General features: G+C 44.4%; 1 protein-coding gene across 3 annotated transcripts in view; it reads left to right on the top strand.

The window, feature by feature from the left end:
• The first annotated feature begins 2,259 nt into the window (after positions 1-2,259).
• The window catches only part of CYTH3 (cytohesin 3), a 63,453-nt gene continuing 37,846 nt past the window's right edge, over positions 2,260-27,866 (top strand). The window contains exon 1 of one of the 3 annotated variants that reach the window (XM_074313938.2): positions 2,260-2,466. In XM_074313938.2, the coding sequence (XP_074170039.2) occupies positions 2,427-2,466 (40 nt within the window). In that variant the 5' untranslated portion in view covers positions 2,260-2,426. Of the gene's footprint in view, positions 2,467-2,978; positions 3,155-27,866 lie in introns of those variants that run through there. The other 2 variants (XM_074313939.2, XM_088798783.1) reach the window with 2 other exon arrangements.

Genomic DNA, 27,866 nt, shown 5'->3' with positions numbered 1-27,866 from the left:
AAAAAGAAGTCCTCTGACCTTTCCAGTATGTGCACATTCTTGATTTTTTAAAACTATTTCTGCAATGGTCAAAGGGCTGATAAATGGGTTTTAACATGTTTTTAAGATGTCTCCTGCCTTATTCATCCAGCAGTAGTAACAAATAAATACGTTTGCTTTCTCCCCTTTTATGACACCGCCAGGCCCTACAGTGGATCCTGGAGACAGAATAAATACAGACTACAGTCTGAGTCTGAAGGAGTTTCAGACGGCAAAGCCACTACAAGGAAACAGCAAATACTGTGAGAAAGGCTATAAATAGGGTTGGCCTCAAAATTTCCATTAAACAATTGTTTGTGTAATTATCTACTTAATGGCTGTATTCCTTTTAGGGCGTACGTCCCTTAAGCTCATATTCCCAGCTCCTGGGATAGTGCTTGGTCTACATGTTTATTGTCTGACTGAATGATGGTAACAAGGTTTTGGATTTAACACTTGTTGTCGCGGGGTGATGTCTGCTGCATGAATCGTTTTCCTTACATTCAGTGATAAAGCTTTCAACATCTGAGTCGCCCACACATAAGCTGGACATAAAGTGAATGCCTATCTTAGCAGATAACTGGGATTCTTAATGTTCCTATATGTAGGGGCAACCTGCCTATGGGCAGATTAGATAACTATGTTGGTGGGATTTAAGAGATACTGCAAAACCACTTTTTTTAAAAAAATCTAATTTTTCCGTTAGATATGAATTCCTTTGAGTACTGAAAGTTTTGAAATCTTCCAATTTCCCCCATCAAGTGCAGAAATGACACCTTAAGCCCTTATCCTCCCAACAGTTTTGCAGGCTTTGTCGAAATGGAGGCCCAGGATAAGCTGTGAGAATAATATAATATTCTGCTACAAATAACTGGGCAACTGGGCTATGCTTTATTCTGATGGAAATTAGCTTAGATGGAGATCAGAGAAGCAATTTTCAGATTTAAACTTTGAGAGAAGCTCCTACGGATCACACTCTACGAAAACTAAAGAATTAGGAATGGACATCGAAAAGCATCTATAACTGATACTATCTTTGAGTTCAAAGCTCCACATACCACATTATCAAGTTCCAAGTATGTTGTCATTTTTCCTGTCACTGATGTTATCTCCAAGATAACCAAGCTGACGGGAACAGGACCAGGAAGCCAAGTCTTAAATCTACATCTCATGATGCCCAGACCCCTTTCCAGTTGCATATTTGTCACATAAGCTGCCAAACATTTTATTTGCACCCAGAAGTGTGCTCGGTGGCTTGAGAAGTACCCGGATGCTGGGTGTTTGATTCTTACTAGATTGAATTCTTTGGAATCATCTCACAACCTTGAACAAAAAGGTGAAAACTGTCCATTTTGATAAATGACAGAACAGGTTCCTTCCCCTCAATGGGCCATTTGTAAATATAAAACAGTTGCTGGAAAATTATATTAGAGATGAATTATCTCCTCCATTACAATGTTTCCTTTTCTTTAATGCAATTTAGTTCAAGCAAAATGAACAGAAAGGCTCGGGAGGGGCCACATTCGATGCTTTGGGAGGAGTTACTGGAAGCAAGATGGGCAGCGAGAAAGGTGATTCATAGAAGATCTGGAGCAGGAGCAAGTGGAGGCCTCTGCCCAAGAGGCGTGCGCCGAGGACCCTGGCTGTGCCCACAGGAAATTGAATTCAGAGCTCCTTCTGCATCATAATCCAGGGCAGCTGGCGGCTTCCCACGGGAGACTGGAGCGAAACTGCAAGGGCATCTGAGGCCACACTGGCCAATCTCTGCAGAGCCCGCGGAGGGTGGGGCCCCAAGTGTGCCGGATTGGGACCTCACGATGACGTCCATGTATAAGCCTTCCACTTTGTTAATTTTAAAGTGCACTCGTCGCTAGGAAAGGAGCGCCTCCATTACACATCAGAGAGCTGAAGGGTCGGCATTACTCTGTAATCTCTCAGGGCCGAAGAGGGAAGGCCTGACTTTGGAAGACGTGCGCGTCTTGATCTTTTTTTCTGAGTGCACGTGCGAGGAGGATCCCTCGCCGCCGAGTTTCGTGGGGTGGACATCCCCGTGTTCCGACCCCACAGCCGTCCCCAAGCTGCTCAGAGGTGGGGGCCGGGCAGGTGTCCACGCTCGGCTGGCCGGGGAGGGTCGGCGGTCTCAGCCTGGCGGGGTAGGGTCCGCCGGGTCAGGGCGGGGCGTGAGCGCGCGGCCCCGCCCACCGCGGTCCGGGGCGGGGCGTGAGCGTCACGTGACGGCGGCGCCCAGCGCGAGCGCCCCGCCCGGCCGGAGGAGGCCCGGGCGGCGACCCGGCCCGCGCGCTGCCGGAGCCGTCCGACCGCCCGCGCGCTCTGCACTCGCGGCGCCCTCCGCCCGCGGACCCTCGCCCGCGGGTCTCGGGCTCGCCGGCAGCGGGAGCGGCCTCAAGATGGACGAAGACGGCGGCGGCGGCGGCGAGGGCGGCGGCGGTGAGTGTCGGAGGTGTGGCCGGCCGGGCTGGCGGCCTGGGGCGGAGGAGGGCGGTCCGGGGTCCGGGGTCGCGGTCCGCCTGAGGAGACCGGGTCCGGGCCGCGCTGGTGCCCGCTGACGACCGCCGAGGCCCGCAGCGTGCAGGGCGCGGAGACCGAGGCGGGGGTCCGGGCGCCGTGGGGAGGGGCGGGCGGCGCTACCGCCGAGCCCGAGCGAGGGTCCGGGGCAAGGCCGGCGGCCCGTCGGCTGGGGCCGCTCGGGGCCTGGAGCCGGGGCTCGGGGTCGCGCTCCGGGGGCGGGGCACCTCGGGGGCGACCTTCCCCGCCTGCAGTCGCCAAGGGCGGCTGTGCCTCCGGAGCCCGACCGCGGGGCGACGACCCTCGCAGCGTCTTTTCTCAGGCGGTGGGAAGTGAGGGAACCCCCGGGAAGCGGGGGGGAAAGTTTTGAGTTGGGGATCCCGGGGTCCGAGAGACGCGGGTGGGGGGAGGGGCGGAGCGTCGTGACAGTGTCGGCGTTGGGTCGGAAGCGGTCCGTGGGGTCCCGAGGCGCGGAGGGTCCGCCAGAGCCCGCGTCTTGGGGACGAGGAATCGTTCCCGACTGAGCGGAAAACACGCGTCGCGCGGAGGAGACCCGAGGCCCCGCTTGGGCCCCACGCCCCGTCCCTGTCGCCGGAAGACGCGCACCGGGGTCAGTGTTTAGTGGACTTCACGTCCCTGTGGTGTCGCGCTGCGAGTCACGACTTCAAAACAGAAGAACGTGTCTGTGCGTGTGGAGGGGGTCGCGGGTGGCACGCAAAGGGTTAACCCCTAATTTTACTGCAGCCCCGAAGTGGAGCTTGTCTCTGCTCTGACGACCTCCTCTCTGCCGACGGACCGAGTCGTCCCCGCCGCTCTAATGAGGGACAGAAAACCTTAATTACAGGCCGCGGGAGCAGCTGCCGCATTCCGCGCGCTCCGGTCAACTCCTTGGCGAGTCAAGGTGCCTGGTGGCGTTTAAGTGCTGCTCGGGGGGGATGTTTGTGCCCCAAGGAGCGACGCGGCTGTGACGGTGGGAAGTTGGCAGCAGGGGTGGCATTTGGCGACTTCAGTTCTCGTAGTGAAAGGGAGGGGTCGCCCTGTGGCTTAGTGGGTGTGGCGCTTGTGAAAGAAAGTGCTGGGGAAGCGGGAGCCCGGCTGCAAACCCTGCTGCAAGCCCGGCCGGCCGCCTGCAGACCAAGCCCTGGGCGCTAAGTGCCTTGCTTCCTGCCTCTCACAGTTTGGGTACCAACGGGCAGAGCAGTTTTTCCTTTTTAGAAAATAAAGACAAAGAACTGCAATAGTTAGGCGTTTGCCGTTTACAGTCAAGGGAGCCAGCTGGTTTGGCGATTTTGTCTGGAAGGTGTTTCTGAGTCAAGGACTATAGAAAGCTTGAAGGTAAAAGTAGGTTTAAAGATTAAAAAAGGCAGCCAGTGCGTCTCAGCAGTTTATAGGTCTCGAGGACTAGAGCAAAGGATGGTATTAAGTATCAAAGTCTTTGGACTTTCTTTGGGCTCTTAATAGCTCCTCTGGGAATACAGTCTTCAGATTCAAAAAAAGTATTTCATGCGTGAAGATGTGCATTTCCCTGTAATAGTAGGAAATTAGAAACAGCAGAGCTTCGTAGGAGATTGGTGAGGTAAATTATGGGAAGCTTATTGGATGAATTGTTTTATGACCGTTAAAAATAAGCAGTGTTATGCATCATGGTCTAAACAATGTAAAAGCTGGTGACACCGTGTTTCCCTGAAAATAAGACCTAACCGGAAAATAAGCCCTACTGTGATTTTTCAGGAGGTCGTCCCCTGAACATAAGCAAGAATATAAGACCTGGTCTTGTTTTCGGGGAAACGGTACTGTGGATGTTTTGTTTTCTTAATTTTTATATTTTCCAAGTTTCTGGAATGAGGTGTACAAAAAAAGTTCCACATTTGAACAAAAAAAGTATTAAAATTTTACTCTGTAGTAGGAAAAGAGAATGATTGTTTCAATGTATGATTTAATTCACCTCACTGGAACAGTCAGTGATGACGGATGTTGATTGACTGATTGTCTACTACGCTCCCAGGCAGCATGCTAGGTGCTGGAAAACAGTGCTAAACCTTTACTGATGTGGTTTCTTAAAGATCTTTCTTCCTTGCATTATGGAAGACACTTGAAAATATGTTTGGCAATCTTAGAATGAGTATATTTTTGAACAAGTGAAAATCTTAGAACTTCGAAATAAGAGTCATTATTAATTGATTATTGTATAAATTTGGTGTGCTTATATTTGGAGATTTTGAAGTTAACTTACTTCTTTACAGTTCTTTAGTTATTACTGCTATTTATATTTCTAAACAATGCTTTGCTTTAAAATTCATGTTTTTAAAAATAAAGTTCAGCCCTAAGGAAGAGAATAGTTTCAGTTGCCAGTCATTTGTCAGCCAATTATAAAACATAATTTTTTGGGGGTATATTTTCGGTACAGTACAAAACTGAACTGTATATGGGGAAGTCAGTTTCAGCTTGTTTACAAGAGAGGGTAGGTAATCTACTCAAACAGTTACGGCAGGGGCGAAAGATAATTTCAAACCTCTTTTTTTGCTAACGTGCTGATTGGGTTAAAAGACTTTAAAAAGTTCCTGCTTGCTGTTTTTATAATTCAAATTTTTGTCCAGGGCATTATTGTTTGTTCTTTCAATGCAAGATAAGGAGAGAGGATGGTGATATGAATGGTTGGAAGGCATTTCTAAGAAGGAACAAGTGGGGGGGACAAGATTACAAGGACACATTGTTACTTATAATGTGTGCAGAGTGCAGTTAAGGTATTTTTAATTCCTTTGGGGCTTTGTTGCCATTCAGTTTTTCTAAAACAGTCCTTCAGAGACGTCTCTACTTGGCAGGTGACTGGCTACTTTGGCCCCGTGCCACTGTCTTAATGCTCAGTTTGGGACTCGGTCTGATGTCCCCGACTGGACCATCTGTGGCAGATGAGGTGAATAACTTTACTGGCTTTCCCTTCCCTACTCCATCCCCATCTGCCCGCTCCAGTCTGTGGAGACGAGGGTTAAGTCTTTACTTCACATGAAAATTGCTCAGTCTCACTCAGTAAAATATAAATCACAACCCAGTTGAGATCCTGGGTTTCACCTGTTAGGCGAGCAATAACCCCTTCTTCTGAAACCACCTATTGGCGGTGGGAGTGTAAATCAGTTCCAGCTCTCCAGGCAGCACGAGCCTGTGTTTTGCTGGCTCAGATCCATTGTCGCTTGCCCTTCTTATTCAGAGGGGCTCATCTTGCAGGAACATTTCCCAGACCCTTGGGTCAGCTCGGTTGGGGTAGGTTTGGCCAATGGGCACCACTAGTTGGAAATTGGATGGCAGGAGGAAGAGAGAAACTGGATTCTCTCTCCTCTCGTTCTGCCTCAGTGTCTCAGGCAGTTGCCTGGTCTTTTGGCTCCAGCTCCTGCCCGCTGACCAAGCCCCCTGAGCTTTGGAAATACCTTTTCCCTATAGCCCTGCAATTTAGAGGTGGCAGCAGTGTCTTTTGCTCTGGGTTGTCGTATCATTTCCTGTTTGACTTCTCAGCTCTTCCATCGTATGTGTAACCAATTCCTTATATGAAATTGCCTCTATTTCAACTTCTTAGAGGATTTCTATTTCTCTGGATGGACCCCGATAGATACAGGGGCACTGGGCAGCAGCTTTTAAAATTACAAGTGTATGAATCCTTTGACCCAATACCATTTCTAGGAATTTAACCTGCAGATATATTTGTGTCATTTGTGAAATACCAGAGGTATGAGATTTTTCACAGCTTTGTTCATAATAGTGAGAGAGGGACAATCACCCAAGTGTCCATCCAGGGGAGACTCGTAAGATAGTCTTACCGTGCCCAAATGGTGAGTGAAGTTGTAGAAAGGAACCAGGAAGCTTTCTGTGAATTGATATGGAAAGACCTCCAAAATATTTTACTAAGTTACAAAAGCAAAATGTAGGAAAATGTGCATTGTATGGTTTTTTTAAAAAAGAAAGGAAGTGCTTGCACGTGCATGAAAGTTCTGGGGAAGGCTCACCAAGGAGCTAATGACAATGGTTATCTGTGTGGGGGGGTGATAAGGAACTGAGCCAATGGGGAAAGAAGGTGCAAAGGGAACTTTTTGTTATGTGCCTTTTTATTTCCTGAAATTAAGAAAAGTTGAAGTCTGTCTTCACCTTTTCCAAGATGGGAATACAGTTTTACGGAACAGGAATATGCTGGTAAGAAAACACCCTTCTTGACAGAATTTTTATATGTTAAATAACACAATTAATATCAAATGTAGAAAGTTATAAAATACATTGCCTGTTTTTTCAGTCTGTACATAGAAATTAACAACTACCATTCTTTTGATTGTTTAAAAAAGTGACACGGAGGTGCTTTTAGAGTGTGCTTAGAGTGTCGTCTTTTCCAGAACATGTGTTTATTCAACAAGTATTGATAGCATGCCTGCCAAATGCGGGGTCCTATGCTTGGCACAAGGGTGAATTGTGAATAAGGCAGGTGAATTTCCTATGTTCGTGGAGCTTATGTTTAGATGGGAGACAGACAAAAAAGGATAACGGATATGTAAAATAATTGCAAATGATGCTAAGTATTAAAGGAAACCTAGGAGGGGGTGGAGGGGTGAGGGTGGGTGGGGCTTGGGGCGGGAGAGCTGCCAGGACTGCCTGGTGGCCAGGGAAGGCCAACCAGAGGGAATGCTCTTTCGGCTGCCACCTCAAGTGGACAGGGCAGAGGGACGGGCTCTAGGCTGCGTGGAGCAGAGTGCGCCCAGAGGACTGAAAGAAGCTTTGTGTGGCCCAGACGGAGAAGGAAGGGGGAGAGGGCCTGGGCCATAGCAGGCAGTTTCAGTGAGTGAGGGGTGCACATTTTATACTGAATGAGGAAGGACTTGAAACGGGGGTGACATTTGATTTACGTTTCAATAATTTTAGCTGGTCTTTACCTACCGCTGTCCGTGTGGGCTTCTGTCCTGTGCAATTTACGTATCTTAACCTATTTACTCTTCAAAATAACTCTCTTAGGTATGTAATATTCTCACCATTTACAGGTGAAAATGGAAAACAGGCACAGGGAAGCTAAGTGACTTGTGGCAGATTTCACAGCTGGTTGGTGGTAGAGCTGAGATTTGAACCCAGGCGTTCTGGCTTCAGAGGCATATTCTTAACCACTGTACACCATGCCTTTCTAAGAAGAGTGTTCTTGCCTGCTGCGTGGAGAATGGATTGCAGGAGAGGGAGAGAGGACGTGGGGACAGCGATGCGGAGGCTGCTGCAGAGCTCTAGTGGCGTGGTGGTGGTGGATTGGTGGCCGTGGCGAAGGGAGAGAAAGATTATACCGATGACAGATCTGTATAAGAACAGAGAATACAGAAAACAACGAAACACTCATGTCCCCGTTAGTCAGAATTAATACAATAGTTAATATTCTGTCACCTTTTTTAGGTCTTTAAGAAGATGTATCCAAAGCATTGTAGATAAGTCCCCATCTCAGCCTATGGCAGCACCGTTCTTGTGGCGCTCAGGCCAAAATTTGGGTGCCATCGTTCACCTCTTCTGCCTTCACCTTCTGCCGTTCTCCCTGCTGTCGTCCTCGTCACTGCAGCAGCCAGAGTGGTCCCTTTACAACATCGATCGTGTCCCTCCTCTCTCAGCATCTGGACTGTCCTCAGATTCCTTACTTCGTCCTGATCCTTCCCACTGACCTCACCGTGGTCCAGAGGCCCCCCCAGTGGAGGGCCCCCGTGCTCTAGCTCAGGGGCTGCAGCGTTTTCTATGAAAGGGCCGCATAGCAAGTATTTTCGACTTTGTTGTTCACATGCGGTCTGTCACAAATTCTTTTTTATAACCTTTTAAAAACATAAATACCGTTCTTACCTTGGGGGCTGTCCTTGGCCTCTGCTCTCGTCCCCTGCTATCTCGCTGACATTTCCATCGTTCTCGTCACCAATTCTGCGAACTCACCAAGCACACCCTTGCCTCAGTGCCTTTGCACTGGCTATTCCCACAGTTGCTTCCCCATCAATGTCTGCATGTCGTGCTTACTTACCTCATTCAGGTTTCTGTTCCAGTGTCTCCTTACCACAGAGGTCTTCCGTGACCAAGCTGTCTAAAATAGCCTCCATTGTCACTCTTTCCCTTTTCCCAGCTTTATTTTTCTCTCAGCACTTATCACCCCTTGTTACACATTTGTTCATTGTTTGTTTCTTCTCTCTTAGAATGTAAGTTCTTTGAAAGCAGGAATATTGTCTGCTTTTATTCACTGCTATGCTTCCCAGGCCTGGAGCATAGTGCACAGTAGGCTTTCAGTAAATACTTGTTAATACATACTGAATGACGCTGAAGTCACCTTTGTCTAGCAATTTCTGGTCCAAGTCCCTTCCTTCCTTTTGTATTTCCTAAAGGCAACCATTATGAATTTAATGTGGTCCTCTAGTATTTTTCATACTTTAACATATATGTGTGTGTCCGTAAATATATAGGTCTCTTTTGGGTTTGCTTTAAAAAATGATAAAAATGGCATCATACTGTATGTAATGTTCTGCCGCTCACATTTGAGATTATTGAGATTATAATAACATTGTGTTATTTTAAATAGGTCCTGTTTATTTCTTGTAACTGCTGTAACATTTTATTTACTTTGTCCTGTTGGACTTTTGTGTTGATTATACATTGTTGCTACAAACAATCCTGAGGTGAACTCCTTAGGCTTGTTTCCTTTTACAAATGTATGGGAGTTTTTCTGAGTATATCTCTAGGATGGCATTGTGGGTTACAGGTTTGCTTCTGGTTTCCCTAAATACTGCCAGATTGCTTTCTTACCAGGAGCAATCTCAGCATTCTAGGCAAATTTTGGCATTTGTCTTCATGAGGAAGAAATGATGTATTGCTTTAATTTGCATTGCTTTACGAGTGATGAGGTGTGTTTTTGGAGAATCAAATGAACCTGACAGCTTGGTGGTTAGAGGTGAAGGAACTGTAGGACTCAAAGGTGACTTCTAGGTTTCTGGCTTGTGTGACTATGAAGGAGGGGCTAGGAGAAAACCATCAGGAGGGCCCATTTACTATTTTTTTATCAAAAGTGTCATTATGTTATCCTTACTTTTGAGGATATTTTCTCTGGGTGTACAATTGTAGGTTATCAAGTTAATTTCTTATGGTGCTTTGACATGTCATTTGACATGTCTTCTGTCCTTCATTGCTTCTGTTGAGAAATCAGCTCTGTGTCTTGTTCTTTTGAAGGTATTGTCTTTGACTACTTTTAAGAGTGTTGTCTTTGCCTTTGGTTTTCGGCTGTGCTGATGTGATGTGTCCAGATATGGTTTTCTTTGGTTCTACCTTGCTTGGGATTGGTGATGTGTCTCTTTTTGGTAGTACCATGACAAGACTTGATGTTACCTTAGATTTGGAGAATTCTTGGTCGTTATCTCTTCATTCATCACTTTGGCTGCCTTTCCTATCTTTTCTCGAACTCTACCTTTTCATCATGTCCTGTGTGTCTCTCAGCCTTTTCTGTGTTCTTCATTCTTTTCAGCTTTTCTTGCTTCTGTCTATATTTTCTTCTGACCTATATTCCAGTATATTAATCCTTTCTTCAGCTCTGTCTAAGCTGCTATTATATTAAATCCATCTATTGAGTTCTTAGTTATTGCCTTTTTCAGTTTTCATGATTCTTATTTTTCAGATTCCAATTTGCTGCTGAAAATTTTCATCTTGTCAACTAATTTATTAATCACAGATATTGTAACTTTAATATTTGGATATCCCATGAGTATGTTATCTGTTTTACCATAGGTTTTCAATCATGTGGTCTTGACTTTAGATTACTGTTAAGCTTTAATTAAATTGTAGACAATATGTATGAAAAAATTGTAGTGATAATTTGAGACTCTGGCTATCTTCCTCAAGAGAGGTTTCTGGCAGGCAGTTTAAAGTAGGGAAATGTCATTTTAAAATTGTGAGAATTGGTTTATTTCTGGTTTACCCTTCTCCTAGGATATAGCTCTTTGGTGGTCCCAGTTGAAAGCCTGGTGTGTTACCAGGGCCGCTTCTACTTGGCAGCCCCTCAACCCTAAGTTTTGTCCCCCTAGTCTCCTAAGATAACTGGAGATTCTGCTGGCCTTCTCAGATTCTCAGCCACTTGTTTCTGTTAGCTTTTTGGCCTTTCAGCTTCTGCTGTGAATTGGCAAATGTCTCACGGATAAAAGTGGTTCAGAATTTGGGGCTCAGCTCTCTGCACTTGTCTCTCTGGGATCTTGGCCTCCTGAGTCCTTGTGGCATTGGTAGGTGAGACTGTCAAACAGTTGTTTTTTATAATTTGTTCAGCTTTTGAAGTTGTTCTTGACAGAAGGGTTGGTCTGCAACAAACTAGTCAGCTTTTCCTGGAAGTGGAATCTCAGGAGTTCAGTTTTGATATTTAAAATTGGACTTATTTGTGAGAGATCTTGGTGGAGATGGTAGGAAGGCAATAGCTGTGTTGAGTCTGCTACTGAGAAGACTGGTCTGGGTAGAAGATGAACATTAGGAAGACTTTAACTCATGGGAATGGATGAATGATTTCACTTAGGGAACAGAGCTGAGAGAAAGGAGAAAAGTCCCAGGACTGACAACAACCCAGTAGAGGAGATGAGAAACAGTAGCCACTGAGTAGAGGAGACATTGAAGTTTGTGTGCATTGCAGACGTTAAGGGAGGAGGCGAGGTGGATTAAGATGAGGATCCAGAAGTGTCTACTGGGGTTGGAGACTTAAAAAAACAAAACAACCTGGCGAGCTAGACTGCAGTGGGCTAAAGAGAAAATGGGGAGAGGGTGTCCTTGCTGAAGGAAAAGCATGGGCCATGGCCCTTGAATGGAAGGTTGCCATGTTATGAGACTAGAGGCAAAGCCAGACTGGTGAGATCTTAGTAAGGGAAGGTAACTAAACATTTCTCAGTAAATTATTTTGATGGGGAACCAACAATAATTCCTATCAGGTGAGTGAGGGTTAGTAATGCTGTTTGCATGTTCACTCTCAGGGTAAATAACTTTGGGAGAGAGAGATTAGTTTTCAAGTGATTGGCAGATCCTTTGGAAAGCAGGTTTATCAATTTGTAATATAGGAGTATAGAAACTTTTGAAGTGAAATGAAGTGAAAAAATAGGTTTTATCAAAGTATCCTAAGATCTGCTTAAAATATAATAGTATTTTGAAGTTGGGGGAAAAGAGTAAATCATTTAAATGAGAGTAGGAAATACATGACTCTCCATCCTGGTTTTTGGAGTTAAACTTATAAACATTTTATAGTTTATAGTTAGTGTCAGTTCCCCAATTGACGTGACAGAATAGACATAAGATTCTGTAGTGTCTTATTTGGTTGGAGACAGTTAAGCAGGCGCTTACTTTGCATTAATATCTTTCAGCATTATGTAAATATTGGAAAAGACTCACCTGAGTCAATTTAGTTGGCTAAGAAGAGTTTGTAATTTACTTTCACAGAACAAATTTACTTTTAGCTGACGTAGTTTTCAATAAGTCACCAGAAGCACTGTTCAAATAGGAGAAAATGAATTCCTATCTGAAACTCTCAGCAGGATTCTTTTCTTTTTCTTTCTTTCTTTCATTTTTTTTCTATTTTCAGTTACTGTACTCTTCTTTTTGAAAAAGCTTATTCCTGTAATTAATAAATAAAAACATTAGTTTGCTATAAAACTGGGCATTTTAATGATGACCGAAAAGTACTTCCCAATATCTAGGTAATTAGTGATTTTTTTTTGTTTTTCAGTTTTCATCCAGATGTTTGGCAACTTGTAGATACAGCCTTACTGCAATTTTCAAATCCACTTTCATGGGAACATATAATATTCTCCGTTTATTTTGGACAGCAAAGCTTCCTTTTTCTGTGGACAGATACACATGGAACACATGCTCTTCGAGCAGAGTTTGTGGTCCTCTGAGAATTCTCTGGAGGAGGAAATGGGTTGACCTATTTGGTTGCTATGAAGTAAAAACAATCTTGTTTTCATTTTTTAGTGAACATCTGGGTTGCATTTATTATTTTACATTCTGGAGGTTCTTTGAAACCACAATTTGATAATGTGAGGATTCATTAAAGCAGTAACTATGTAACTCTTTCTATAGTCAATTTAAGTGCTAGGGTGACGGATAGATTTTTTAAAATATCAAAATTTTCTTTCCTTTCTATAAAATGTGACATTTATTTTTGATTTATTTTTACTTTTTTATTTTTTAAAAGATTTTATTGGGAAATTGGAGCAGGACTTTATTGGGGAACAGTGTGTACTTCCAGGACTTTTTTCCAAGTCAAATTGTTATCCTTTCAGTCTTAGTTGTGGAGGGCGCAGCTCAGCTCCAGGTCCAGTTGCCGTTGCTAGTTGCAGGGGGCACAGCCCACCATCCCTGCGGGAATCGAACCGGCAACCTTGTGGTTGAGAGGACACGCTCTAACCAACTGAGCCGTCCAGGAGCTTGGTGGCAGCTCATTGACTTTATTCCAGCTGCGGAGGGCGCAACTCACTGGCACATGTGGGAATCGAACCGACAGCCCCGTTGCCCAGAGCTGGGGCTCTAACCAGCTGAGCCACCCATCCGCCCCTAAAATGTGACATTTAAATAATAACTGTTGTTTTAAACCATAAAACAGGATCTAGGTGTTTTGGGGGAAGGATCAGTCAACCAGCGTATTCTCTGCTGCCGGTTGCTGTGCAGTCCGTGGCCATTGTCATGGCAGTGTTGGACTCTGTGTGGCAGACACTGTTGGTCCCCGACTACAAATCCATCCCCCTTTCTTCCTTGTAAAGAACCTGATATGTTCAGATGTCTACTGATAGGGAAGGGGACCTTATCACCACAAGGGAGTGACTCTTCAGTGTACACCAGGCAAGGTCCTCTCTTTTTCCTTATCATCACTGATCAGAGGAGGCGCATGTAACCTAGGTCTGGCCAGTGAGCTGTAAGGGCAGCTGGCCGGGGCACTTCTTAGAAAGGTGTCTTCCTTCTTAGAACAATAAGCAAGGAAGAAACAGTTCCTTCTCTTATGCTGGACTTCTCAGACCTGGTTGGGCAGCAGCTTGCATTCCTGATGTCCCTTAAGTCCGCCCAGTTCCACGCCGCACACGGAGGATGAGCAGCTGGCCCCTGGATGATGTGGTTGAGTTGCTGGATATCACTCACCCAGAAACCTCCCTGTCTCCACACTTCCTGTTGTGCTGGACAATAAATATGTCCTTGTTTACATGGCTGGGTAGAGACTTGCTGTAACTAGGAGCCAGGGCATCTTGCCTGAGACTGGCGGCAGCAGCAGGCAGGTTCTGGCCTCACTCTCTCTCTTCCATAAGTATTCATTACGCATGTATAGCCACTTACCACTTTAAGAACTGAGCTAGGTTATATTTTATTTTTGAAATTAACACTTTCCTCTACTTTTAATGAAACAAAACATATTTTCATATGCTTACACATCTGTGAATAGTTTCATTTGGCAATTTCTTAGGATTACATTTACCACAAATATTTTCAGAAATGCAGTAATTGAAAGTGGCAGACATTGGCCTTTTTCATGTTCTGTTAGAAGACAGGACTTCCTTTTAGTTTTTAGCAGAGAGGAAATAAAATGATCAAGGACATTTTTCCCCCAAGTTTCAATAATTAGATTAAAATTTTTTTGAATTGAGAGAAATGAATTCGTTTTTGTTTGTGTGAGAGTGTGGGAAAGCTGGACGACGTTGGTGATTTTCAAATGTGTGGCCTGTTCACCCGGTGAGGCTGTGTTTCCCGAGTGTGGGAGGACAGTGATGGTGGATTGGACTCAGTACATGACCACACTGCTGAGAGCATGAAACATCCTGAGAATAAAATGATGCCTTTCATTGGCTTGTGTAAAAAAAATCTCATTAATATTGGATAAGTGTTCTAAAATGTTACATTTTCTGGGAATCACAGAATATCTGCTGTGGATTCCCCAAAATAACGTGTTTCTAAAACTTTTTCATTGAAGGTAGTGATTATTTTAAAGCTGTATAGTAGTCAAATGGTTACCATGATGTGTTTATTTTTACGAAAGAAAGTCCGATGCCTCCTTCCTTCCTGTGGTCAGACTGGTCTTTAAGTGCTCACAGTGTTGGTGGACTGTCTCCTGTTGGGTCCCCAGGGAGCAGAGCCCAGAGCGTGTGTGTCCCACGCTCGTTTGGCAGCCCTGGTGGTAGAGCTTCTGTCTCACAGATGCCCAGTAATTGGCTGGACATGCAGAACATGACTAATGTTATTTTTTAAGTCTGGAAAGAACATAAACTGAGATATTTCCCCTGGGTTCTGCTGCTATTAGTGCTTAGACATTTGGTTGTAGGATTTAAGTCTCTGGTACCTTCTATACCGCCTCCGCCCTCTTTCCCTCCAGCACAGAGGAGTCTGGGAGCCTCCCTTTTTGCCTGTGTTCCCGTCAAGTATTACAGTCCTGGCAGAGAGAAGACTAACTATCCTGCATGTAGAGATAATAAAGACTATTTCAGCAGTGTTCTGTCTCTCTCTGCATTAGACCTTTTAGTTCCCTTTTCCATTTTACCTGAAGATTTAAGAGAAAAGTCTGCATCCTAGGCCTTGAGGCTGCCTGCGATTAGTGGGGTGCAGGCCTGCCCAGGAGTGCCGAGGTGGGGAGCGCCCCGGGCCCCTGCACTGAGCCGCTGGCCGCCGGCTGCCTCCCTTTGCAGGGGACCTCCAGAACTGTTCTAGTCCCTTCAGCAATCACAGAACATGTGAGATTGGTGACTGGGAATTTCAGGAACATATTTGAGAGGAGAGCCATTTCCTTAATTAAAGTTGTAAAATTACTGACAGTCAGGGCCAGTCCAACTTTCATTGGTTACAAAGATTAAAGGCCAAGCATGGGGTGGTGATGCTAATGCAGCCTCTTCCCCAGGTGCTGGAGAGGGAGCCTGTCTTTTAGTGTGGCCGTTAATTTTATGAGACTGTTTCTGTATGTTTTATTGAAGCTCTTTTCCCCCTAATTTCCCTAGACATGCCCCTCCCTCCCTCCCTCCCTCCCTCCCTCCCTCCCTCCCTCCCTCCCTCCCTCCCTCCCTCTCGAGACTGTTCCTTTCATCCATTCACTGGAATCTGAAAGCATGGATTCCTCGAAGCACGAGGCACGGTGGTGGGCTGCCTCCCTTGTCCGCAGCCAGTGCTTCTCATGGCTGACTTGGTGGGGATGAGTCATGCCAGAGATAACCACATGGCCATTCCTTCCCAAGTAATCTTGGTCCTGTGGGATCGGAGGGGCCCCCTCCCCCCTTGTGGTCTGTTGATGGGAATAAAGACTTCAGAATTTCAGCCATTGAAGGCTATTTCAGATAATTCCCTCAGTTCAAGGCAGAAAGCAGTCCACTGTAATGCTAATGGTTTGTTCTGAGAATTTGTGTCTCTGTGTCTACCTTACGTAAGTGTTTAAACATCTGACCTGATGGTGATTTGCTGTTGACGTATTTTTCAGTAAATACATGCAGCTCTGGCACTTCCAGCCTTGAGTCCTTGTGTCGTTACTGAATCTCCTTAATTGTCAATCTTGTTGTATGGAAAACGGACATTAAAAACCCAATTGAAATTGTTTGATGAAGAACTTATCAAAAATTCCAAACAACTAGTAGGCATTTAAAACTGTCTGTCATCAACCTACTAAGGCCCTTCCCACGTTTGTGTACTAAGCAGAGCGACTGTTGTTTTGGGTTTAGGAAGAACTGAAGATCAGCAATATGATTATTGAACCGTTTCTCCCCCAACTTAGTATTTTGAACATTTTCAAATCTGCAGAAAAATGGAAAGACTAGTGCAACGAATACCCGTAGATGTTTCACCTAAATTCACCAACTGTTAATATTTTGCCACATTTGCTTTATCTGTCTCCAATATATACTACACCTTTTTCTTTGGCTGAACCATTTGACAGTAAGTTACACACATCATAACAGTTCATCCCTAAGTATATCCTATCCACCTCCTGAGGGTGTTCTCCTACGTAACTACAGCCGTTACCATACTTAGGAAAACTAACCCATAAGACCAGTTCACATTCTGTCCAGATTCTGCTTTCCCCAGTTCTCAAAGTGTCTCCTGTAACAGCTTTTATTGCCTAGCCAGACACTAATCAGGGTTTACACCTGTATTTAGTTATGTCCCTTTAGTCTTTTTAAAAAAAATTTTTGTGGCGACAGTGACTTTTTCGGAGTCCAGGCCGGTTACCGAATATCATTACATACTATTTGCATCCTAGAGTCTAGACTACATGTATAAACAGAAGAGAGAAGTACTTTGGTTTCTTTACTGTCATTTTTTATTTTTATAAATATGTTAAAATCATCTATTTGATTCAAGGTCAAAGTCACATTTTTCTTGTTCTTTGGTAAATGTGAATTAGATTGGTAACCAAAAGGAGTTACTAAATGGCTCAGATGTCAGTGGAATATGTGCGTGGGTGAACTTGGAACAGATACACACAGTGGTTTGTTAGTCCTACCCCCATATGGAGGTGATTAGTTATCTGGCTTAACATAGTAAGGATTTTATTTTCATACTTGGCCATGGCTTTATAAAGAAATGAACTTTAGAATTGGAACATTTAGTTAGACAAACTATATTTACATAATACAAAAGAGATGCTTTTGCTGCCAGATCCTTGGATGAAGAACAAACCTTAAATCTCTCAGGAACGGATCTTTCTTCTTCTCTCACTCAGTGCTTTCCTATTGGCTTTAAACATTTTTCAACTTTAGCTGCAGCTGAGACGAATACAGAATCCAGCTGTAACTTTTTTGTTTTTGTTAGTATTTCCGGTGATGGTCATAGCAAACTCATTGTATGAAAATTCAATAAAGGAAAAGGCAGGGTGGGAAAAAAATGACACTCTATAAAAGTATTCGAGAAACAGCAGCGGGATCTAGGCGCCTCCCTCTCAGATGACTGATTTAGATCCCCCCCTGAAGGACTCATTTTGTTTGTGACTAGTTTTGTGGGCCTTTTGGTTTTTCCCTTTTAATCATGTTGTGTATATAACCATGTAACCAGAGAATATACCTGAGGCTGATGTATGGCTTTCAGTGGGAAGGAGAAAATAGTAACAGAACCCAGAGGACCTAACCCTCCTAATACAGGACTCCTCCAAATATCCTTCACATTTGCATAGAGGTGGCAGTGACCTGTGAAGGGAGCTGAGCTCTCTTAGGTCTGTTCAGTAGTGCTCAGATTTAGGCATTTACCCGCGAACAAATAAGTACAGTCAGCAGTTCAATCAAATTAAATTTCACGTTTGCAGTCAGTCTGGTTCATGTCATTGCTATAAAAGTGTTGCATCTTTGATCAACTCTGTCTTATGAGGACCAAGTTCATATCATCACCCTCCAGCAGAAGATGGATTATGTGCTTCAAAATAGTTTTTGCAATAAATGTAATTATCATAAGACCAGTGATTTTTCACATACTTGTGTGTCTTGAACATTTTGTTTTTCTTTTTTTATGTTGAGGTCAGATGTCTCAGATTGCTTCTAATTGTAGCCAGACATCCTGTTTGGGGGCTATTTGAGACCAGCGCTGCCTGTGAGAAATCGTGCACTTCTGTAGTAATCTTCCGAGTTGTTCTTCGTAGGTTGGATTTTATGGACAGGTTTCCCTGAAATCCCATGCTCTAATTTTAGATGATCTCTTCACCTTTCTATGGTTCAGGGTGTCAGTAATAAAGGTATTTATTATTCACAAAAATATGGTTCATTGTCCTAAAGCTATTTAAACTTTATAGGAAAAGTAAACCAGTGACACTTGAGTGGATATAACACATGAGTACCACTGAATAAATTTAAGAGAACTTTGTTCTCTTTCACGGATCGTTGCTATATCTGTACCAGCGTGAATGATATTTTGAAGAATCCTTGTGGGTTTTATACTAGGACAGTTCAGTCTCCTGGGTTCTCATAAGTTACTATTTTCTGCCTCCCGTTGAAAGAAACACTTTTGTAACCCTTCGAGAAACTCCTTAAATGTCTCCTCTACCTCTCTCCTGCTCCATTTTCACTCACAGGTATTTTCTTTCTTTTTTTTTTTTTTTAGCTTAAGAACAGTCTGGTAGCTTCTTAGATTTATACATGATTGGTTTGCTGCTCCACATGGTATCAGACCCTTGTACTCTTCAAAAATTGTTTCATTTGCTGTTATTACAGGAATGAGGGACTGTGAACCTTGAGTCTGATGTGATAATGAAATACCTGTTTAAAAAAAAATTAAACTAGAATTCACATAGCATAATAGTCACCCCTTGAAAGTACACAATTCAGTGGCTTTTCGTAAGTTCATAAAGTTGTGTAACCGTCACCACAACCTAACGTTGGAACATTTTCATTACCTCCCAAAGAAACCCTGTCCGGATTACTAGCCGTCATTTTCCCCAGCCCCTGGCAACCACTAATCTTCTTTCTATCTCGATGCATTTGCCTATTCTGAACATTTCATGTAAATGGCATTATAGAATGTGTGGCCTTTGTGTCTGATTTCTTTCCCTTGGCAGGTTCGTCCACGTAGAAGCATGATTCAGTTTTCCAGGTTCATCCACGTTGTAACATGATTCAGTAGAAAGTACCTCTGCTTTTCCTGTGGGTGGACTTGAGACTTGGGTTGGTTTTAGTGATAGAGAGGTTTTGCTCACCTCTGTCACATACATGGTTGCATCTGTGGCTTGTGTGCTGTCTTGAAGGTGTTTAGGAAGTGTTCTTCCCACTGAGAAAATTGAAGTTTATTTCCAGCCTCAGTATTCGGAGAAGGACTGGCTCGAATTCTTGTTGTCAGAATCCCTTAATTTGTAATGTCAGGCACAGTTACACCCAGAGCAGAACCATCTCTGAAGACCGATGTGTGGGTTTGAGAAACTGAGTTTCCCCGGGAGCTGCACTGAAATCTGTTACTAGAAGCATGAACGATTGATTGACTCACGAGGCTTTGCCAGTGGGGGCCCAGTGCTGGGTGGCTGAGACCAGGCTTCCATCCTGCGTTCAGCCCCAAATCCCCCAACTGATAGGGAGCTCCTGGCGGCGGGGACGGGAAGGGGCCTGGAGTAGACGAGAGTTTTACAGACTTTTGGAAGAAACAAGAAATTGGATAGCTGTAGACAGATAAGCAGAATGAAGCTTTGGAGTGAGCAGGAGCTCCTGGCAGCCCCCAGAGGCGCTGCTCAGAGCAGTGGGCTGCAAACGAGGGGCTTCCAAGTCAGCTGCGAGGACACCGCTTGTTCTCCTCTCCCTTGGTTTTGAAGCAGACAGTTGATAGCATTTTACCTGTAGGCAGGTATTTCTTTACAGAGATGGAATTCTCTGCCTGGATAGCGTTGGGGCTCCATGGGTGTGTACCAGAACCCTAAGTAAGGCTTTTTCTCTTCTGCCTTATGGGGCTTTTCAGCGCAAAGGCTTTTCATCCTAAGTGAAGCCTGGTAGTGAAAGCCTTTGCTCATGGAATAGAACATAGTGAACCTTCCCATTCAAGAGGGAAATCTACTGAGAAAAGGTACCCACGGACAACACCAGAACAAGCCACACAGCTGGCTAAATCTCACCTTAAAATATGTACAGACAACGAACCTCCAGACAGATGAAAAAGCTCATCAGCGTGAAAGAAAATTTAATACAAAACTTGTGTAGAAATATTGCTGACCTCAAAAGGAAGATAAAACTTTTTAAAATGATCATTGGAAACTTATAAGGAAGGTAAGACTTGAGCGCCAGCGTTTTTCTAACGTCCTGCCGTGCCTCCTTCCGTGAATCACCAGAACCTGATGGAAATGACAGAAAACAAGGTGAAAAACTGAATCATGCGAGATGGGATGAGAGTGAAGAAATACTGGGGGCTGACTCATCACTGTATTGCCTGAGAACTCCGTGCTCGGTTGCGAGAAATGTAAGAGGACATGCTATTGGCTCTACTAATTTGGGGGAGAAGAGGGTAAAATGAGGCCTGGAGATACCGAGTGACCACAGGGAGCGCGAGGTGCGTCTGCTCTGTGCAGCAGCGACGTCCAGGAGCAGCTGACCTGGGAGGGCCACGTGTGCTTCCGCGTGCTCCCTGGCACAGTGCACAGCACCCCATCTATTTGGAGTGGAAGCCACCCAGACAGAATTTCTTACACAAGCTAGATCACAGAACCAATACAACACCGTGTGTCCCCGAAAATAAGACCTAGCCAGGCAATCAGCTCGAATGCGTCTTTTGGAGCAAACATTAATATAAGACCCGATCTTATATAAGACCCGGTCTTATTTTACTATTTTACTATAAGACTTATTTTACTATAAGACCGGGTCTTATATAATATAGTATAATATAAGACTGGGTCTTATATTCGCTAGGTCTTATTTTCGGGGACACAGTAGATCCACAGAGAAGCAGGCTTGCAGGATACCCACTTGAAGCCGGACCGTCTATGAGTGGGCGGTGCCATGCATATACGCATCAGCCCTCCAGTTTACAAGCGAGAGCTGGAAAAAATCCACCAAACCAGCAGCATCCTAAGGAGAATCAGCCATTCGGTTTTGGGGGGAAATTGGGCCTGGATATCATTGTTCAATAATAAAGGAAAAAGCAACAGATGCCAAACTAAAATAAAAGAGGGGAGATATAGTTTTTGAGGCAGAAGGTATAATTTTGAAAAAGATTAATTATAGAAAGTAGATTTCAGGTTGAATCTGCTTTGTTCTGTTTTTAATAAAATTCAAGGAAGACTCTGAATAAGTGATTGAAAGATGAGATAAGGCAGCAGGCCAAACTGAAAACTAGTTGATTGAGAGGCAGATACAGTGAAATGAATGGGCTGAGAGAAAGAAGCTGTAACAATACTAATTGCATTTGCAGAATTTTGAACTCCGTTAGGATCCATGAAGAGCGAAAATTACAATGTAGAAAGTTAAATTGGTGCTGTGATCAAAATAATGTTGTTCCAGAAGAAGCTACCAAAACAAACAGAACAGAAACAGTAATCAGAGATACAATGGGGAAAGAAAGTATCTTTGAGCTGGAGAAAAACAAACAAACAAACAAACAAACAAAACCCCAACCCACCAAGTGCCTCTGTATGTTGAAGGGCTTGTTCTGCATTAGATGAAGTTAGAGGAAAGAGCAACTATATGCTGGTGAAATTTTTAAATTTCAAGAATAAAGAAAGTACAAGCTGCCAGTCAGCAGAGAAAAAAAGGTTGGTTACAAAGAAGGAAACATTGGGATGATTTTAGACTTTTCTACAACATTGCCAGAAGATAGTGAAGCCGAGGCCGAGAGTTTTGAGGGTAAAAGGTTGTAACCACGAATTAAATAATCGCACTGGTGATTGTTGTTAATTTGTGATGGCAACAGAAAGGGGTTCTGTAACGGCACAGCAGCCGGATCTAGCATGCTGCCGTATGTGGGCATTCACCCCACCTCTGCACTTCAGAATTATGTGAGCCAATAGGATTTCTTAGTCTTCATGGCCATTAGAGCCATTTTCCTGCTATCTGTACCTGAATCTTCCTGATACACCATATGTGAATTTTTCTTGCAAAACACTCTTTTAAAAATATATTCCAATCCAATAAAACGATGAATTGAAATAACTCAGGAAGGGGAACGTTGGAAAGTGATGTTGAATTGAAATCATTTAAACATAAATGTAAGTCTAAATAATTATAAACTTGGTTACAAATTAAAATCCAAATGTAAATCATTCTTGAAAAAGAAGATATGTAATGAAAAGAACAAACCTCAGTTATTCAGTTAAAAAACCGGCGATAATAAATATGGGTCCAAGTTATGTTAACAGGTGAGAAGTAGGTGGTGGGGGAGGAGAGGAAGGTTGAGAGAAAGTAAAGCCTTGCCTTTCTTCTTACAAAGGGGGTATCGACTGCTTTATTTTTGACATTGATAATGAGAAAAACATAGGTAGCAGTTTGGTTTAAAAAAATGATTTAAAGGTAACCACTTGAAAATTGAAAGGGGGGCCCAGAGACGGAAAGCAGGGGAACCTGCGTGGACTTGGGTCTCTCTCAGCAGGCTCTTTTGGTTCTCTCTCCACAGGAGCCCCAGTCCTCTGCAGCAGCCTGGGGATTGGTGGCCTTTGGCCCCCTGGGGAATCCCAGCACGGGCTGCCTTGGCATAGTAGGGTAGGATCGGAGGGGTGTGGGAAGCCGTGGGCAGGATGGTGTCAGCTCAGTGTGACCAAGAAGGTCTGTTACAAAGAGCTGCTTGCTCTCCTGGAGCTGGGTGGTTTTGGTGATGTGTAGGGAAGCAGCCCCTCTCCACTCTCACCCCTCCTTTGAAGGAGAGTGAGTTGACTGCTGTAACTGCACAAACGCGAGCCTCTCCTCTCCCCGTCCTGCTTCTTACAAAGAGTCATTTTCATCGGCTTCTTTTCAGCCTTACAATGTTTATATATGCAATTATAATAAACATATACATCCTTAACACTGCTTCCTCTTATACTTTGCCTCTTTCATTTAATTTGGTACATAGCGTGTTTTCTCCCCGTTTTAACAGCTGTGTAGCAGTCCACCGTGTGGGTGTACTAGTTTATTTAACCAGCACCTTATTGATGGACCCTTGGGTTGTTTCTGGTCTTTGATATTATATTGCAATGAATAGCCTCGTGAATATGCCATTTTTTGCAAATTGATCTGAGAGAAATTTTCAGAAGTGGGATTCCTGAACCAAAATGGAAATGGATTTGCAATGTTGATAGACTTTACCAGACTTCCGTCCACACCCATTCACTACTTTTTTATTCCCACCAGCAACGTGGGAGACTGCCTGGTTCCCCCTCAGCCTCCTCAGCAGCCAGTCCTGTCTACACAAACATTTCAAAGTTTCTTTAAACAGTGGTAGATTTGTATCTTCCACTGTTTACTTATCTACCATTTGTGTCCTGATTTTCCTTGCTGGTTTTTTATAACGAGAGACTATTCTTTTGGTAGTGTAGAGTTGTGGAGAGGAGAACAGGAACTCCATACTTGCAGTTTCGCTCCCTGGTGGCTTTGTAATATGCGTCATTTCCAGAGATGAAGAAACGATATAAATTAGCAGCAAAATACTGTCAGCTGTTGTCTTACATGACCGACATGTGGCATTTTCTTTTTCATTTCAGGGTAATATCTGTTAAGTGACAACCGTGTATCAGAAAGAAGCTGTGATAGGTTCCTGAGAAGCACAGAGTAACACAGGACGGAACGGCTGCCCTCTGGCAGCTTAGTGGGGAGGCGTGGACAGGAGCACAGGACAAATGCGCAGTAGAGGTGAAGGCCACACCGGGAAGTCCTTAGGAAGAAACAGGGCAGACATTGTGGAAAAAGTGATGATTGAGCCTTAAAGAACTAGTAGGTTGTCAGCAGGTGGGGAAGGACGGTTAAGCTTTCTGTGAGGAGGAGAAATACAGGCGCCCGGCAGAGAAGCTGCTGTGCTGGGGATGAGCATTCAGTGAGATTAGGGCTGCGGTGGCAGTAAGGTTGGAAGCATCACTGATGACCAGGTAAGAGGCTCTTGAATGAGGCATCGCGGCTCTCCTTCTGCTGACTGGGTGGGGAAGAACCACTGATAACAATGATCTTCACCAGCTTTGGCCCCATCCCTTTTTCAACAAATCACTCAAGCTGTCTCATTACTGTTATTAGGAATTCCACTATCTCTTTCAGGATGACTCTTCTTGACCTAGGAATTGTCCTATGGAACTCCATAGATTCATTAAATCCAAAGGGGTTAGTCCAGCCACGTGCTAAGAGAGCTGGAGGGTCCTAGAGTTACAACTCCGTTAGTTTGCACTCACATACTCAGCTACTCTTCCCCAAGCACAGCTGCTTGGCTGGGTCACTGGGTCCCCGGGGGCTTCCAGTTCTAAATACAAGTTGTGCTAAAACTAGCCCTTTTCATGAGTGTCCAGGCCTTGATGTTAAGCCTAAGTCACCCTCTCCTGGTGACATCCTTTTTGGGGCTTTTGGTATCCTTGCCTGCCAGTAGGCCTCAGTTGGGGACATCGGTGCATCAGGTGCCCTTTGAACTTCTAACAGGAAGGAATGAGGGCCTCTCTCTTTTTCTTCTAAGAGGCTCCTTGATCCAGATGTAGATTAGATCAATGGATTTTGAATTATTGGGAAGGCAAACCTTAGAATCCAGAAGATTATTTTTCCAGGGCAGTGGATTCTTGGTTGCCTGACACTTGCCCACCTAAGAGGGCTGACTCCCAGAACTCTTATGTTGACAGAGACCTCTGAAGATCTGTCTCCCAGGCTTCTGCTACTCATCATGAAGGTTGCTGAATAGGGCTCTGTGGGTAGGGAGGTGACTTGATTAGGTTTGTGATTTAGAAAGATAACTACCGTGTTTCCCCGAAAATAAGACCTAGTCGGACAATCAGCTGTAATGCGCCTTTTGGAGCAAAAATTAATATAAGACCCTGCCCCACCCAACCTGCAGGCCTACCCAAGCTGCTTCCAGTGGCTTTCCATACAAACAGTCTATCTTGGGTCATGCTGCAGACTTTCCTAAAATCTCTCAAAGGCTCACGCACCCCCAAACAAGCAGCCTCTGGCCTTGGCGTGCCCTGTACCTCTTGCTAAGCAGCCCCAAGTCTGGTACTAGCAACAGCCAGACTCCGTTCACAGCTTAGCCTCTCCCAGGCACCTCCCAGCCCAGCACAAGTGGCAACCATCTGCAGATCACTTTGTAGCTCATACCAAGTGGCCCTGGGCCCTGGGCATAGGCAGCAGCTGACCTTGGCCTGCGACAGAGCCCTTCCCAAGAGGCCCCAGAACCAACACACCTGGTGGCTAGCTTTAGACCACACCAGAGCACCACCCAACCTAGAAGACACACCCAAAGGGCAGACTGGCAGGCACCAGACCCCCACTATGGTGAGTCCTGCTCCGTAGGGTCAGCCCCTGCACACAGCTCCTCCACTGTAATCATGGCCAGTTCTCACAACCAGTCAGCCTGAGGGTCAGTCCCTCCCATTGACATGCAAACAGCAACCAAAGCTCAGCTACAACAGGAGGCCACATACAACCCACACCAGGGACACACCTGGAGCACCCAGCTCAGGTGATGAGGGAGACTGCGCCACTGGGCCCCATAGGAGGACGTCTACATAAGGCCATGCTACTAAGACCGGGAGACATAGCAGCTCTACCTAGTACATAGAAACAAACACAGGGAGGCAGCCAAAATGGGGAGACAAACGTGCCCCAAATAAAAGAACAACAAAGCTCCAGAAAAAGAACTAAACAAAATGGAGAAAAGCAATCTACCCGATAGCAGCGTTCAAAACATTGGTTATAAGCGTGCTCAATGATCTCAGGGAGAACTTCAACAAAGAGATAGGAAACAAAAATATAGAAAACATAAAAAAGAACCAGTCAGAAATGAATACAGGAACTGAAATGAAGAATACATTAGATGGAATCAACAATAGATTAGCTGAAGCAGAGGATTGAATCAATAATTTGGAAGAGAAGGTAGCAGAAAACACCCAATTGGAACAGCAAAAAGAAAAAAGAATCCAAAAAAGTGAGGGCAGTTTAAGGGGCTTGTGGGACAACATCAAGTCTACCAACATTCGCGTCATAGGGAGAGGGAGCAGGGGATTGAGAACCTATTTGAAGAAATAATGACTGAGAACTTCCCTAACCTGGTAAAGGAAATAGACATACAAGCCCAGGAAGTGCAGAGAGCCCCAAATAAGATGAACCCAAAGAGGCCCATATCAAGACACATCATAATTAAAATGCCAAGGGTTAAAGACAAAGAGAACCTTAAAAGCAGCAAGAGAAAAGCAGTTAGTTACCTACGAGGGAGCTCCCACAAGACTGTCAGCTGCTTTCTCAACAGAAACTTGACAGGCCAGAAGGGATTGGCATGAGATATTCACAGTGCTGAAAAGCAAGTACTACAACTAAGATTAATCTACCAGCCAAGCTATTATTTAGAATCGAAGGAGACATAAAGAGCTTCCCAGAGAAGAAAAAGCTAAAAGAGTTCATCACCACCAAGCCAGTATTACAAGGAATGTTAGAGGGACTTCTTTAAGATTGGGGTGGGGGGTGGGGGGGAGAGAGATAAAAAATATGACTAATAAAATGGCAATAACTACATACCTGTCAACAGTTACTTTAAATGTAAATAGATGATATGCTCCAATCAAAAGACATAGGGTGGTTGAATGGATAAGAAAACTAGACCCTTACATATGCTACCTACAAGAGACTCATGTCAGATCTAAAGACACATACAGACTGAAAGTATAGAGATGGCAAAAGATACTTCATGAAAACGAAAACGAAAAAGCTGGGGTAGCAGACAAAATATACCAAACAAAATAGACTTTAAACAAAGGCTATGGCAAGAGACAAAGACGGACCCAGTAATCCCATTTCTGAGTATTTAGCCAAAGAAACCCAAAACGCTTCTTTGAGGGGACATGTGCATCCATATGTTCCCTGCAGCATTGTTTACAATGGCCAAGATAGAGGCAACCTGGGTGTCCATCAATGGAAGAATGGATAAAGAAGAGGTGGTCCATATGTACAGTGCAATATTAGCATCAAACAATGAAATCTGCCGTCTGCAACAACCTGGAGGGTCCTAGAGGGTATTGTGTCGAGTGGAGTAAGTCAGACAGAGAAAGACAAGTGCCATGTGATTTCACTTATATGTGGAATATAGAGAACATGATAAGCGAACACAACAGAAACAAACTCATAGATACAGAGAGCATTTTGATGGTCGCTGGATTGGGGAGATTGGGGTGAAGCGGGGAGGGGATTAAGAGGTACAAATTGGTAGTTGCAGACTAGTCATGGGGATGTAGGATATAGCATGGTGAATACAGTCAGTATTGTAATAACTATGGTGTCAGATGGGTACTAGATTTATCAGGGTGATCACTTCATAAGTTATATGTGTTTAATTACTGCATTGTACACCTGAAACTAATATAATGTATATCAACTGTAATTGAAAAATATATATATTAAAAAAAATAAGTAGGGGGCAGGAAGCAGGAGTACCAGGTATTGGGTAGAGATCCTTGGTCACCCTCTTGTTGGGAAGCCTAACCTTTGTGTCCCCAAGCCCAGCACTCAGAGGCGGTGTGTACTTAATGCCTGGGTGCTTCTGGCTTCTGCAGCCACAAGTCCCAGGGCCTTCCTGAGCCTGGCTGTTTGTTGTATTCTCAAGGTCGGAGAACTGCCTTGCCTCCTGGATGGTTTTAATAATCAGAATTGTGCTTATGTCTGGCTTGGATTAAAGGGTGGTTGAGTTTATCCAGGATTGGGTTTGGCAGTGGGTCTGCTGGAAGGGCTAGATAGAAGGTAAGGATACCTTTGGAAAGG

This window comes from Rhinolophus sinicus, chromosome 5, assembly GCF_057876585.1.
Source record: "Rhinolophus sinicus isolate RSI-liver-muscle chromosome 5, RSI-T2T, whole genome shotgun sequence".
Classification (NCBI taxonomy): domain Eukaryota; kingdom Metazoa; phylum Chordata; class Mammalia; order Chiroptera; family Rhinolophidae; genus Rhinolophus; species Rhinolophus sinicus.
This window is presented reverse-complemented; position numbering and strand designations above follow the sequence as displayed.